Below are 14590 nucleotides of genomic sequence, written 5' to 3'. Positions count from 1 at the left end.
CTTGCTTTGTTTAGCATGTTAGCCAACACATTTAAATAGTTCACTTCTACACAAGTATCCTAAACAGAATGACTTTATGTACTTACATTTTTAATTTCACATTGTTCAAAGTTCTTAAATGTGCATTAAAGTGTTTAACAGTAATGAGTCTCTCTTCAAGTACACTTAAATGGCCTTTTATTTCATTAATGCACGACTGCAAGTACAGTTTTTTTTAATATAACCTACTCCTATATATATGTAAGATTTAAAGTAATTAACAAGTGCACATTCAATAAAAATGAAGTGTTCTTATTTTCCACAATAGTTCTTCACCATTTGTTTACTGCCCTGTTTTTACTGTAGTAACAGACAGTATTTTGGTGGGAATTATGCTCACTTAAACTGATCATCTGAGTCAAACGATTCAGACTTGTGTGAGTTTGACACGTGGATTTCCAGGGTGAATGTACTTTTATCTAGTGATTAACGCTCGATCTCTATAAAATAAAAGAAGAATCGGTCTGTGGGCCAGTCTCAACACCTACAGCAGATCTCATGGCTTCATCTTAGTGTCATTGCCATTTTTCTAATGTAACAACCCACATACATGTACAAAAAGAGATCTTGAGTAACCTATGAGTGTTTTTCTGCAGGTCTGCAAATATTACCTGTGTGGCTTTTGCCCGGCTGAACTCTTCACAAACACACGGTCAGACTTGGGTAAGATCGGCTTCTTAAACACATTCATCTGGTTTTATTCTTGCCGTCCACATTGTAATGAATCTGTTTTTTTTTCTTCAGGTCCTTGTGAAAAAATCCACGATGAGAACTTGAGGAAAGTGTAAGTTTAAACTGTGTGTGAATGTCACGGAAATCACATGTCCAGGTCACATTTCACCCCCAAATCATATGGGATGAATAAAAAGCCTTTTTAGGACCCTCACCGATTCCTGTTACTAAAATACAACAAACAAACAAAAAATCCCATTATTGTAATTATTCTCAGTACTGTAAACATGCGGTTAAAAATTTCAGCATTAATTAAATTCAGCAGCCGTTTAGATGCATTTTATATAATGCTAACATTTTACATTAGTTAACATTTGATAATGTATTCACTAACATGAACTGACAATGAGCAATACGTTTGTTACAGTATTAATCTTTTTTAATATTAGTTATAAATAGTTAAGTTTTAATTTTAGTTTAAAATACAACTGTTCACAGTGCATTAACTAACGTTAACAAATACAACCTGTGATTTTAATACTGTATTAGTAAATGTTGAAATTAATATTAACTAAGATTAATAAATGCTGTCGAAGTTTTGTTTATTCTTAGTTCACGTTAACTAATGAACCTTATTGTAAAGCATTGCCTATGTAATATAGATTTCTTTGCATTCTGGTATGAGAATTGTACTTCTTAAAGTGTTCTGAAGCAAAAAAAAAAACGTTATTTTCTTTAATTTTACCTCCCCAAATTAATGGTGATAAATAAAATGAAATGTGATCTGGACACATTCTTGACTGTTTCCTGAGGTCATTCTTGACCCGTGTAGTTTTGCATCTTCTAGTGGCGGAACGGATCACAAAATTCACAGTTCGGATCATTTACTTTTTTTGAGGCATGGATCAGATCATTTTTCGGATCAGCAAAAAAAAAAAAAAAAATTCTATTATATATAATATTCGATGTGTGCTGTCACTTAAGACCGAATTCACAGACCGAAAATACTGACATACATCCGTACGGATAAACTGCGACCCGTTCCTCCGCTAGCGTCTTCAGTGTTTGTGAAGCGTGTTGTCTGAAGCCTGACTCCTGATGTCTCAGGTATGAGAAGAGCTCCCGCTTCATGAAGGAGGGGTATGAGCGGGACTTCCTGCGGTACCTGCAGAGTCTCCTGGCCGAGGTGGAGCGCAGGATCCGGAGGGGACACGCGCGTCTGGCCCTGTCACAAGCCCAGCAGAACGCGGGGGTAACGCATACTTTCAGATCTTATTTATGGCCTGGTGCTTTATAGAGCCCTATGATTTCTCTAATGCAAAAAATGCAGACAGAAACACCATCATCTCCTCATCGCTTTTACATCATTTTAAATGGGGGGTGTGCGATATCCCGATTTTTGATCGTAGACGATTAATATGTCTCCACGATCTGCTTTTGAAGAAATATCGTAGTATCGCGGTACAGTGCAGTTCTGGTTCCTCCGTCTCAACGTACTGTACATTCACATCACATGTTAACACAGAGGTAGAGTTACTCACGGGACACTGCAATTCACAGAAGTTCATCATTTGCATGTGCTTTAAAGCATTTCTTCTGCTATTTGAAGATTTTTTGAAGAATGTTCCCATTGACTTCCATAAGTAGAAAAACATGCTCCAAATTTCGTTTTTATTTTTTTCCATAAATCTGCGTGGCTAAATTAAGAACTGGTTTTAAGAACAGTTTTTTCTTTACTCAAGCAACACTATATATAAAGACTTATGTTTTATGTATTTGAGGAACGGAGGAGAGAGTTTTAGTCGAGTATTTTGTTGTCGATTCATAGCCAACACTGCCTTAAATAGCCTGTCCGTCTTTAATAACATGAGATTTTGGCCGAATTGCAGAAAAACTGACTAAATGAAAGTTTGGTTTTACCTAAAGAAGTTATGACAGAAATGTATTACAGTTGTACAGTAGAATGTACTTACAAAGTAATTACAATAATAAAATGAAAACATAAAAGATTAAGTTGATTAATTTCTTTGCCTTCATTTGATTATCAACATCTTTTTTTAAATTTGTATTAAATCATAAATCCAACCAAATTTAAACTGAGAACACAGAATTTCTGAAATAATAAACACTTCATATTTCACTTCTATTGTTGTAAAAAACGTTACATTGTGAAATCATTAAATAAAAGTTCAATTGATCATTAGTCATGCTCATTGATTATAAAATTTTAATGAAACCATTAAAACGGTTTCCAAATAAATAAAAACCAAGCACAAAATTTGGGAAAAAATAAACTAAACTAAATGTATTTTTCATAAGCTTGTGTAAAATTGCAAAGTTGATTAAATAGATATGCTTTTTCATTACTAAAACTTAAAGTGACCAATAAAATATAATACAGGACAATTTAAATGGAGAAAAAAGGATTGAGAAAGAATGAAACTGAATCATTTTTTGTCTGTGTGTTAGGCTACTCTTATATTCATATGCAGATTTTGTAATACTCACCCTTAAAACGCCCTTAAAGACCATAAAAAAGTATCAATGAGTGAATCATCCCTATATCCAAAGAGCTCTGGGATACAGATTTTACAGCCCGTGCAGTGCTTTTTTACACTCCCTGTTTTATACTCTTCAAGGCCACTTTGTTTGTACACTTTTCTTCAAACACTACTCACTTCAAACTCTGATTTCTAGGTACCTGGTCCAACTGGGAAGAACGAGGAGAAAGCGCAGGTCCTCACGGAGAAGATTGAAGAGCTTGTTCTTCAGGTACTGTTTCTGAGCCTCATCAGCTGAGAGGAGAACATGAGTGTGTTGAAGCGGCTCTGAGATGTGTGTGTGTGTGTGTGTGTGTGTGTGTTCAGATCGAGGAGCTGGGCTCGGAGGGTCGTGTGGAGGAGGCGCAGGGCATGATGAAGCTGGTGGAGCAGCTGAAGGAGGAGCGGGAGGAGCTCAGCGCCAATCCTTCAGTGAGTTACAGCTTTCTCTTCGTGTGTTTTAAGTGTTGAACACAGACCTCGAGTGTGTTTTGGCACTGACCTGTTTTCTCGTCTGTCAGACGATCGAGAGCTTTGCGGCTCAGGAGAAGCAGATGGAGGTGTGTGAAGTGTGTGGCGCTTTCCTCATAGTCGGCGACGCTCAGTCCAGAGTGGACGATCATCTAATGGGCAAGCAGCATATGGGATACGCCAAGATCAAATCCACGGTGGAGGAACTGAAGGTTTGTTGATGGTCAAACTTGTGAATTAGATATGTGGGCCAATCCTGTACAAAAATTGTTTGTTGTGATTTTGGCTTTCAACAATTATGAAAGCATGATCATTGAGATAAAATTACTTCTGTTTCTTGCCTTTATAGAGGTGTGCATTCGCGCCTCCTTAACATTCAAAACAGTCAAATCATATAACAAAATGGTCGTGTTTTAACCCTCTGGGGTCTGAGGGGTTTTCTGGGTCCTGGAGGTGTTCTGACATGCTCTGAAATTTGTGCTTTTTTCAGTTATTTATAAACATGTTAATGGCAAAGGTGTAAATTCACTCTATATAGCACAAACGGGGCTACCGTAATATGTGAGTAACATGTATGTACATGTTTGTATTTAAGATAATAATGTTTATGCGTGGTTTGTGAAAAAACAAATGTCACTGAAATAAGGTCATAAAACCCATAGTAATTTAAGGAAATAAACTCATTATTTCCCATTATTTCTTCACAAGGATTTTGAAAATTGTATCCCGTAGCCTAGAATATTTGCTCCAAAACTATGTGAAAATCATCCTGCATACTCATTTAGATAAGACAATATATTGATTTAAAATTTGTATGACGTGTTTTGTGTGTGAAAGCTTTATGCGAGGAGGCGTGAATCTCTCATTAATATGAATGCATTTTACACCTGAGAAAGACAAAGACCCTCCACTAATGGCCCTATCAGGTGCTATCAGGCCCGATCATTATGAGGAGCCCTGCACAAAGAATGAGGAGAAATTAAGAAAAGAATGGCTTTTAGATTGTCTGGATTTATTTACAACACAACATAATCCAAAGATACACAACAAAGGACAAAAAGCACATTAGTAAACGCACTGATCTAAAGACAAAGACTTAAACAGTCACACACCTTTGTGCCATTCCTGAAACATAGTAGCCTACATACCTGTCATGTCCAAGGTGTTTGACTTTTCATGCTTCATACCATGTTCAAGTACAGAGACTCATGTGAATGTTGAAGTCAGCAGGACTCATCCAGTGGCATCTGGGGCCTGTACCATGATGGTAGTTGAACAAACTCAGGGTTACAGGATTAGTTTAGAGTTGACAAAACCAAACCAATCCAACCAGGCTTTGTTGGTACCATGATGCTGATCATCAACTTTCTGTCAACTCAGGCTTTGATCCTGAGTTTAGGAGTTTAAGTGTGACATCAGTAGCAAACAGCCAATCACATGTTGAGAGAGTGAAACTGATATTAATTTCTCGCGAGAGAAGCAGCGCAATTCGCTTATTAAATAAAAGTATTAAAATATTAAGAATTTAAACAAATTTACACAGCAAGAAGAAAACGGCTGTCTATGAAAGAGGACAACTAAAAGAAAAAGTCTCGCTACTGTATATCAGTGCAAGTAAGTGACAGCCAATGTCAAAACCAACCACCTGATAGTTTAATGTAATGTCAACCAATAAAGCTAAGTGGTTTCTTAAGTTTGATAATTAATCTGCTATGTCATGTTTATGCCAGGTTGTGTTGTCTTAGTAAAGTCAAGTTGTCATGACAAAGACACTGACAGGTTATGTTTTATTGGTTTATAACAAAGACGTCTCAAACAATGTCATATTTGCATTAAAAATGTTATAGAGCGAATGACACTTAATGACAGTTGTCACAAACATGCATAAAACTTCCTTCATATTCATAACATGTGTCATGTCATGATTATGAAGGTGTCATGTTAGTCTTATGCACACCCCTTCCAGTAAAGTGTTACCGGATTGATGTTGTATTGACTTTTTATAGATTTTTTTTCTTTTCTTTTTTTACAAAAAAAGTTGGATAGTGTTCCTAAAAATCATAAAACACAGAATTTGAAGAAAACATTCTAAAAAATCAACAGTAATAATGTGATTAGTGGTAATGCATGTGATTAGTGGTAATGCATGTTTTTGGGTGGACTGATAGTTGCGAATCAAAAGTTGCCCATGGTTTTCTGTTTGATCCCGCAGGAAAAGCTGCGTCGGCGCTCGGAGGACCCGGAGAAGGAGGACCGAGGGAAGAAGGAGAAGGAGGACCGGGAACGCGAAAGGGAGGAACGCGAGAAAAAGCGCAAAGAGGAGGAAGAGAAGGAGAAAGAACGAGAAAAGGAGAAGGAGAGAGAGCGTGAGAAGGAGAGGGAGCGCGAGCGGGAGAGGGAGCGGGACAGGGAACGGGAAAGGGACCGGGACCGGCGCAGCAGGAGGAGTCACTCCAACAGCAGACACTCCAGCCGAGCGTCGGACCGCCGCCGGAGCCGCTCCAGAGACAGGAGGAGGTCCAGGAGTAAGGAGCGCGACAGGAAGCGCAGCAGGTGTGCAACTCACACACTCCTGAGCTCGTCAACATAGGCGTCTGTTAAAATGACGGATTTATTTCAATTTAGTAAAGTATTAAATAATTATTTAGTATAAAATAATATTCCGTTTTGTTTTAATTTTTAAAGTTTAGTAATGTTTGTGCATTTGCCATTTTTAAGTAGACTTTTTTTCCCAAATATTTTTTTTTTTTTTTTTTTGTAATATTTGTGCTTTTGCCATTTTTAAGTTGACTTTTTTTCCCCAATTCCAATTTTAATTTATTAAAATTTAGTACGCTTATTTTAGTTAGTATTTTATTTATATATATATATATATATATATAAAAAAATTTTTAGCTTAATGATTTTTATAGTTTGTTATAATAGAAATAATACGTACTTTACTGTATCTATGGTTCCCCTGTGGGGCCAGTTGAGATCTCCTTGAGATTAAAGTAGTGCTGATGTGCGCAGGAGCCGGGACCGAGAGAGGAGGCGCAGCCGGGAACGCTCGGACAGGAAGCGCCGCTCTCGGAGCAGGGAGAGGAGGAGGTCCCGCAGCTCTGAGCGCAAGAGCCACCGGCACCGCAGCAGAGACAGAGAAAAGGACAGAGGGGACAAAGGAGACAGAGACAAGGACAAATCCTCTAAGGACAAAGGTCTGGCATTTAACTTTTCATTTCTCAAGACTTTTTTTTTTTTTTGCAAAGTTTTTAATCAGCACATTGAGTGTTTGTTAGTGTTTTTGTTTTCTTTTCTTTGTTCTATCATATTATTTTTATTCTGATCATCTGTTTTGTTTGTTGTATCATTTTATTTTATTTTTTGTATCCTTTTGTGGTAACACTTTACTATATGGTCTCATTCATAACATTAACTAAAGCATTAACTAACATGAACTACCATTAGCAATACATTTGTTACAGTATTTAATCATTGTAATAAAAATACTGTTGTTTATTGTTAGTTCACACTTCACAGTGCATTAATGTTAACAAATACAACGTTTAATTTTAATAATGTATTAGTAAATGTTGAAATTAGCATTAACTAAGATTAATAAATGCTGTAGAAGTGTTTATTCTTAGTTTAACTAATGAATCCTTATTGTAAAGTGTTACCCGTTTTGTTTTTGTATCATTTTAATTTTTTCCTTTCAACAAGAGGAAATATTTTGACTTATTTTCACCAGTTATATTCTAGGTATTTAATGCAAGAAGTGAAATGAAGTAATTACCCTTTAAGGTTTAATATTTACAGTTTTTCACTAATTTAAATATAAATATATACTACATTAGGGTGAGTAAATGATGTCACACCCTAAAATGAAAATGAAGTCATTCTTCTAATGTAGTAATGCCTATTTATTTATTTATTTATTTTTCGGGCCACAAAAAGAGGGGGAAAAAGTATTTCTCATGCTTGTCCATATAATATCAGTGAATAGCGGAAAAAAGACACAAGTTTCACAGAATGATCCCATGCGACACTTATTCAAGTGTTCTGAGATGGTATACTTATAGGGTTTGGTGAAAAACAAACCGAATGTTAGTGTATGTAACAAATATCCTGACCTTGCCTTGAAAAAACACAATTTGTGTGAAAAAGAGCTGAAAAAAACAAGTTACGGTTTGAAAAGGAAAGAGCGGCATACTGCATTAAAACAACACCAGGGTGAGTAAATGTGGACTTGCTGAGCCAACCCTTTAATATAAGAAAAATCTGCTGACTTTCTTGAACATGACCAATTCAACTTTTCAAAATGTATTAACTCTCCAAATCTAAAGCTATTTCTCTGAACATCGCCCAGAGACGTGTGCGTTTACTGAATGCGGTTGTACCTCCTCTCACAGAGCACAAGGACTCCTCAGATGAGAAACGGAGCAGCAGAAAGGGCTCGGTTGAAAAGTCAATTGAGCTCTCCAAGCCCGAGCCCATGGAGGCCGAGCCTCCCAAAGCGGAAGTGAACGGCACCGCCCAAGAGCTACATTCTGAAGGTGACACACAGTCCAATTAAAACTGATCTGATAGGACCTCAGATCAGCCCCAGGTAAGTGCACCGTCCTCCCCGGCCCCGGTCTCTCCCCCTCTCCCCTTCCCCCCTTTTTCTTTCAGTTCTGTCTGTGATTTTTCTTCCTGTTTTTTAATAGTGCATCGTAAGTATGCACTGAAGATGGGGACTAGGCTGATGAAACGGAAGAAAGTAGAAAGAAACAAACCCAGAGGGAAAGGCCAGTGTAGCCCTGAAAAACATGCTTGGAGGTACCTCGTTTTGTATCGGTCATACATCTGTCTCTTTAGACAAGTTCTCTTCCAAATTTACGTGTTTTATTTATTTTTTTCCTTCTATTTTTTCTTTTTTAGTTTTTTCCTAACTCTGCCTTTACTACCTCAACCTGTTTTACTATATGCTCGCAGTAAGATTAAACTAGTGGATAACTTTGTTTACACATCTATTGCACTTCTAAAATGATTGTGTGCTCATATGTATGTGCAGAACATGCATAAACACACAGCATTTTACCATCTGATGTCTATAAGGTGTTCATAAGAGGTTCATTGAACTGCAATGAATACTGATATATATATATATATATTTATTTTTTGCTGGAGTTAACCTGGATATGTTGCACTTTTATTACCGTCTGTTCTTAAAGTTGAGATCCGCTAGCTTTGGGATGATGGAAGTGTAGGGTTAATGAATTATTGCAGCTGACTTCCACACCTCACACAGCGTTGGTGTTGTGAGCGACCCCCATGAAAAGCCCATTTAAAAATCAAGGATACTGTCAATCTATGCAGGTACTCACCCAAGGTACTCCTTTCACTACCCACATCCATTTGAATGCTGTTGCCTGTGAACGTGTCTCAGAGCTTGATGTTTATATACCCTATCTCTTTTTTCCCAGTTTTAATTGTCCTCAGTTTTGCTTTCTGTTGGTTTCAAGTGCCAATGGCTTATTCTACACCTAAGTACGGGTGGATGTAAAGTGTCAGGTTTACAGATGAGCCCAATTGATATCCCACAGTAACCTATCAAACCAGATCAAGCTCAAAACAGTTCTTTCTCCTTGTTTGTGTCGCTTATTTTCATTTTGCCTGTTTAGTAAGAAGTAATAGGCTTGAGTTAGGGCTGGGCGGTATAGCTAAACAAACATAGGCTATATCTGTTTATCTGACAAAGCTATGTTTCCATTCAAAGTTGCAAATATAACTTGAAATGTCGCCTAATGCATTTGCGAATAAAGCAGCGTTTCCATCCCAGTGTTGAAGAGAACAAAATCATCCCTTCCTGGGAAATTGCTGTAATAAAAATGGATGCTGCTGCAATCAAGAAACTGTGGCTCTTTTATCCTCCATCATAGATGACAATAAGCAATAAACGCTGTCATGTTCTCTTGCGTTCGGATGCTTGTGTTTGGAAATGCAATCCTGCGAGACGCTTCTGGAGGGAATTAAACCAAATCCTTCTGAGGACAGACTTTAGCTCAGGCATTTCAGAATGACCAAACCAACATTTGAGATGCTGTGATGTGATTGGTCCGCTGGTTACCCCGGTTATCCAATCACTGTTGAGGTTAAGTCATGCACGTTTTTTTGTTGCGGATCGATGGATTTATTTGGGAAGTGTGTTTCCATCGTAGTTAATATGCACATGCCGTCTTATCAGGAAAAAAAAAAATCTGCCTCAATTGAGCAAATACATTTTTAATGCGCATTTTTAGAATTTATGCACATTTCGATTCTCTTCTAATCTTGCCATTATGATTCAGCATGGGGTTTTCGGTTGTTTTTTTTCCTCGTCCGCATACAAATGGAAACATTGGAAACATAGCTGATGATATTCAAAGTACTCTATTTACTCTCAAACTGTTTAAAGGAAGGATTTTTTAGTTAGTAGAACCGACGTTTCAGCCAATCCACCATTGTAACATTTGAAATTGGTACAAGGTTAAAAATGAAAATGGTAAAGTGGAAATTATATAATCAGAAATGAATACAAATAAAACAAGTATTTTTTCATGTGTATAAAACAATACACAGAAATAAACAGTAATATTCACCTACTTAGGAATTCAAAGCTATGATCCAACATATTATAACTTTTCAAAATGTATATTTTTGAACTGGTGGTGGCGCTATATAGTTGGTCCTAGAGACCTCAAAGTTGGTCAGATTACTATTCATTACCATCACTAGAAGTGTGCCAGTTTTGATCATTTTCCTATCTTGAATTGGAATTAATCAAACATGCCAAATCTTTTTCCTACTGGTATTTAAGGGAAAATGGCAAAAAGCATTAAAATGGCTGCCATATTCACAGTGGTGATTAATTTTATACCGCTGCTGAATCTATTAGGCATATTGGCTATATCTCTCAGCCCTAGTGTGAATTAGCTTGTTTTAATGCAGGTGTGTCTCATTTGAAGTAAACTCTTTTACTTTCTCTCGTGTTTTGTTTAAATTCCCTACCTGTGTTGTCCTTAAACTAGAAGTGCATGCTTTCAGAACAAGACCAGCCACCTAATGTCAAAGTCTGGCCGTATAGACGAGGGGATATCAATTCTTTCAATATTTCATGATTTTATTTGTGTGCTTACCTTCAATCATTTTACTTACAGCTGAGCAGTTGCTCTCACTGCTGCTATGTACAATATGAAGATTTAAATAATTGATAAGAGGATAGAATAAACAATGTTAATAAAAGTGATCAAATTGATTGATTTCTGATTGGACAAAGGACATAATTTGTCCAAAAAAAAAAGTGGTTTGATCATTTTTAAAAAGTTGTGTAAATGAAAGAATGGAGCTTTTTTTATTTGTTTCCAGAACTTGTGAAATGTACTTAATGCTGTAAATATTTGTGATTTCACGCACTAATCGAGCTCTCTCTGACCATTTGTGTACATCAGGAGGAGTTTGAACAGCTGCAAGAGGAAGACCTGAAGACCTCCATTCTACAACTCAGCTCCGCTGCTTTAAAACAAGGTGAACCACAGATGTAGTGGCCTATATGATAAAGCTGTAAATGTAAAAATGGTTCTGAAGCCCCTTTTCAGCCTTTCCACAGGACCTTCCGTGTTCTTTTTATTATGTTTGTTTGGTTTTCTTTGGTCTTACTGCTATACGCTGGCATAGATGCACATGCAAGTCCACCATTATTTCTGTTAGTATGCATTCAGAATGAATAAAATACTTTGTGGCATGTTTGCTCTGTACAGTCCGCTCTCAATTTACACGTTGGAAATATTGAAGATCGGTTTAGTTCAGTATTTTGACTGGAAGCCTTAAAGGTCTCTACACTGCTTTATCTATTATTTTCCCTCTGTATGCTCAATCCCAAATCTTTATACGATTTTTAGTTTAGTGAAGTGTTTTCATTTTTGTTCCCGTTTTAAAACCTGTATTTGTCATGAATAAAAATGAAGAAAAAAATGCTGCCGTTTGATTTTTTTCCAAATGCCCATGGGAGTTACGCGTCTGATGTAGGATGTCCAGGATTGCGTTTAGACCGCACATCTGCAAGAACATCCTTCAACAGTCGAGATGTTCATGTTTTTCAGTACTCCGAATGTGGTTTTAAGCTTACCTGGACAGGAATGGCAGTTCACTCGATGGCCGCCTGAAGGGGAACGACCAAATTCACCAAAACTGAAGATTTTTAAACACACTTCGAAACAGACCGTTGTTAAGTGACGTTAAAATAGGCCGTTCTTGTGATTGTCAATTTACACAGCAAAGGAAGAAACCAGAACCGCTCTGTGCTTTTGTTTTTGCTCAACAAGCATCTGAATACATAGCCTACACTTTGACTTCCCTAATTCATTACTTTTTTTGTACTTTTTAAGTACCTTTTTTCTCCAGTGGAGAGTTTGCAGGTCTGGTGTGTCAATAACAATGGTAAGCAGTATGGCACAAATCTTTTTTTCTGGTTCAGTTAACGAGCCTACATTTGTGTTACACTAAACAAATGATGAAAAAATGAGCCACCAAGTGGCTCATAACAGAAACTGAGTACTTTTTTGGTTCTTGACTTTGAGTCAAAGATACACTATATGGACAAAAGTATTGGGACACACCTATTAATTATTGAATAGAGGTGTTTCAATCAGACCCATTGCCACAGGAGTGTAAAATCAAACTCCTAGCCATGCGGTCTGCATTTACTCTGATGGGTGAGCCTTGATTCGGTGGATGCCAGGAGAATGTCACCTGTCTGACTGCATTTTGCCAACTGTAAAGTTTGGTGGAGGGGGGATACTGGTACGGGGCTGTTTTTCAGGGGTTGGGCTCGGCCCCTCACTACTTTTTGGACAATGCTATTTCCAACTTTCCAACCGTTTAGGCAAGTCCCCTTATGATTTCAGCATAACTGCACAAAGCACGGTCCGTAATATAGTCCATATAATGTAAATGTACACGCACCTCTCTTTTTAAACATGAATAATATCCAAAACTTAGTGTTATAAGCCGGGCAAATTACAAGGCATTTTGTGGATTAAGAAGAACCCATATAAGAAGCTTAATGTGTCATTTATAATTTAATTATGTGCAATCTTAAATGAAGCTTCAACGAAGCAATAGAACCGCAGTTCAATGACGTCATTATTTTTGATATTGTACACCTTTGTCACGCATTACTCTTAGTGCCGTAAAAGGGTGGACCAATCACAGTCGTTTGTGGTTACGTAAGGGGTTTACTAAAATAACTTGTAAAATACTTTAATTTGGTATTGAATAATAGCCCTAAATGAATAAATGATTTCAGTGTACAAATACCTTCAATAAGAAAATGAAGGCTGTCCAGTGGAGAATTGATTGGTTTTCTGAGATTCAAAGCAGGAGGAAAGTCTCTTGGAGTTACAGCTTCTGCCACTAGATGGAGGACGCCTCACATCTCTGCTATGTGGAATTAAAACAGGGCGTGTGGAAGTTATACACACAAATGCTTAAAGAATGAGCTAAAAATATGAGAAAGCAGAGATGGCTTACATATTTTACGTTGTTAAGTCCTTTCACACCCGGGCAAGGGAAATCCTCTCCCACCCTTCCCTTTTCCTCTTGGGAAAGTTGGACACCTCACATCAGATCTCCCGCCTGTCCCCTCACTTGCACATACAAGGTACTAATGGCATAACGCGTATGTATTTATATTATAATTGAGTGATGATACTACAAAATAATTGTAAGCATTTTTTTAACAGTTTTTCTCTAGACTTATCTACGGACCCCCATCACTTCCTTGTGGACCCCGTTTTGAAAACCTCTAGATAAATTCTCTGCTGTGGCAAAGTTTGTGCCCATGAACTCAAGTTGTATAGTCTTGGGCAAAATAAAATGGACCAAGCTTTTAATTGTCTTAACCACAAATTATTGACCAGAAAATTTGCCAAATTTAAGCAAATGTACAACTTCTACTGTCTCAGAGAAACATCAAAGACTGAATGAAGTTTTTGTCAGGATATGGGAAGTGGTGTGTGGAGTGATGAATCACAATGAGAAACGAGTTGCATGGTGACTCTCCAGACCAGTGACTTTGAAAATCTGCTGAGAAATATTATAAATGAATCTCAAAGTGAAACACGAAGACACGAGGAACTCCTCAGATGCTGGTATTGGTGAGATGGTTCATTGTGAAAGGTCATTTAATGCTTTAGAGTATATGGAAATATTGCAGTGTCTTGCTTCCCACAAATGTGAAGGTACTAATGGCATAAAGCATATCTGTATGTATTTATATTATATTTGAGCGATGATACTACAAAAGTTACTCCACTTTCCTACGGACCCCCATCACTTCCTTGTGGACCCCGTTTTGAAAACTCTAGATAAGGTCTCTGCTGTGGCAAAGGTTGTGCCAATGAATTCAAGTTGTAACCTATATTCTTGGGTAAAATAAAATGGGCCAAGCTATTCATTCTCTTGACCACAAATTATTGTCTAGAAAATTTGCCAAATTTAAGCAAATGTGCAACTTCTAGATGCTGGTATTGGTGAGATGGTTCACTGTGAAAGGTCATTTAATGCGTATATGGAAATATATTTCAGAATAACTTGCTTCCCACAAATTAAAAGTTATAGGAATGATCAGATGTTTCAACATGACAATGATCCTGCCCAAATTGCTCAAACAACCCAGAAGTGGCTTGAGAACAAATCCATCAGGCTCATGTTTTTGCCTAGAGTCCAGATTTGTGCCCTAAAGTGAATATTTGGTCTCATATTAAACTGAATTTTCCTCTACTCGACTGTTTGAAAACATTGCGACTAATTCCTGTAAAAAGCTGTCTGCAAATGTACCCACATAGCTTAAACATTGAAAGAAAACA

At 37.3% G+C, this 14590-nt stretch overlaps 1 protein-coding gene across 3 annotated transcripts in view; it reads left to right on the top strand.

Annotated features, from left to right (window-relative positions):
* Nucleotides 1-11466, top strand: part of luc7l3 (LUC7-like 3 pre-mRNA splicing factor) — a 12561-nt gene extending 1095 nt beyond the window's left edge. The window contains exons 2-12 of one of the 3 annotated variants that reach the window (XR_013203932.1): nucleotides 636-702; nucleotides 784-823; nucleotides 1819-1963; nucleotides 3409-3483; nucleotides 3579-3683; nucleotides 3773-3934; nucleotides 5935-6275; nucleotides 6735-6919; nucleotides 8114-8310; nucleotides 8411-8522; nucleotides 11174-11466. Coding sequence is in view for 2 of the 3 variants with exons in the window: in XM_077230727.1 (XP_077086842.1) it covers nucleotides 636-702; nucleotides 784-823; nucleotides 1819-1963; nucleotides 3409-3483; nucleotides 3579-3683; nucleotides 3773-3934; nucleotides 5935-6275; nucleotides 6735-6919; nucleotides 8114-8277 (1284 nt within the window). In the remaining variant the exon portion in view is untranslated. Of the gene's footprint in view, nucleotides 1-635; nucleotides 703-783; nucleotides 824-1818; nucleotides 1964-3408; nucleotides 3484-3578; nucleotides 3684-3772; nucleotides 3935-5934; nucleotides 6276-6734; nucleotides 6920-8113; nucleotides 8311-8410 lie in introns of all 3 variants that reach the window. The other 2 variants (XM_077230727.1, XM_077230729.1) reach the window with 2 other exon arrangements.
* Nucleotides 11467-14590: the final 3124 nt, after the last annotated feature.

The sequence above is a fragment of the Siphateles boraxobius genome, unplaced genomic scaffold (assembly GCF_051911475.1).
Source record: "Siphateles boraxobius isolate OS27281-9 unplaced genomic scaffold, OSU_SipBor_1 15, whole genome shotgun sequence".
NCBI lineage: Eukaryota > Metazoa > Chordata > Actinopteri > Cypriniformes > Leuciscidae > Siphateles > Siphateles boraxobius.
The sequence above is the reverse complement of the archived record's forward strand: the minus strand, read 5'-3'. Positions and strand labels throughout refer to the sequence as shown.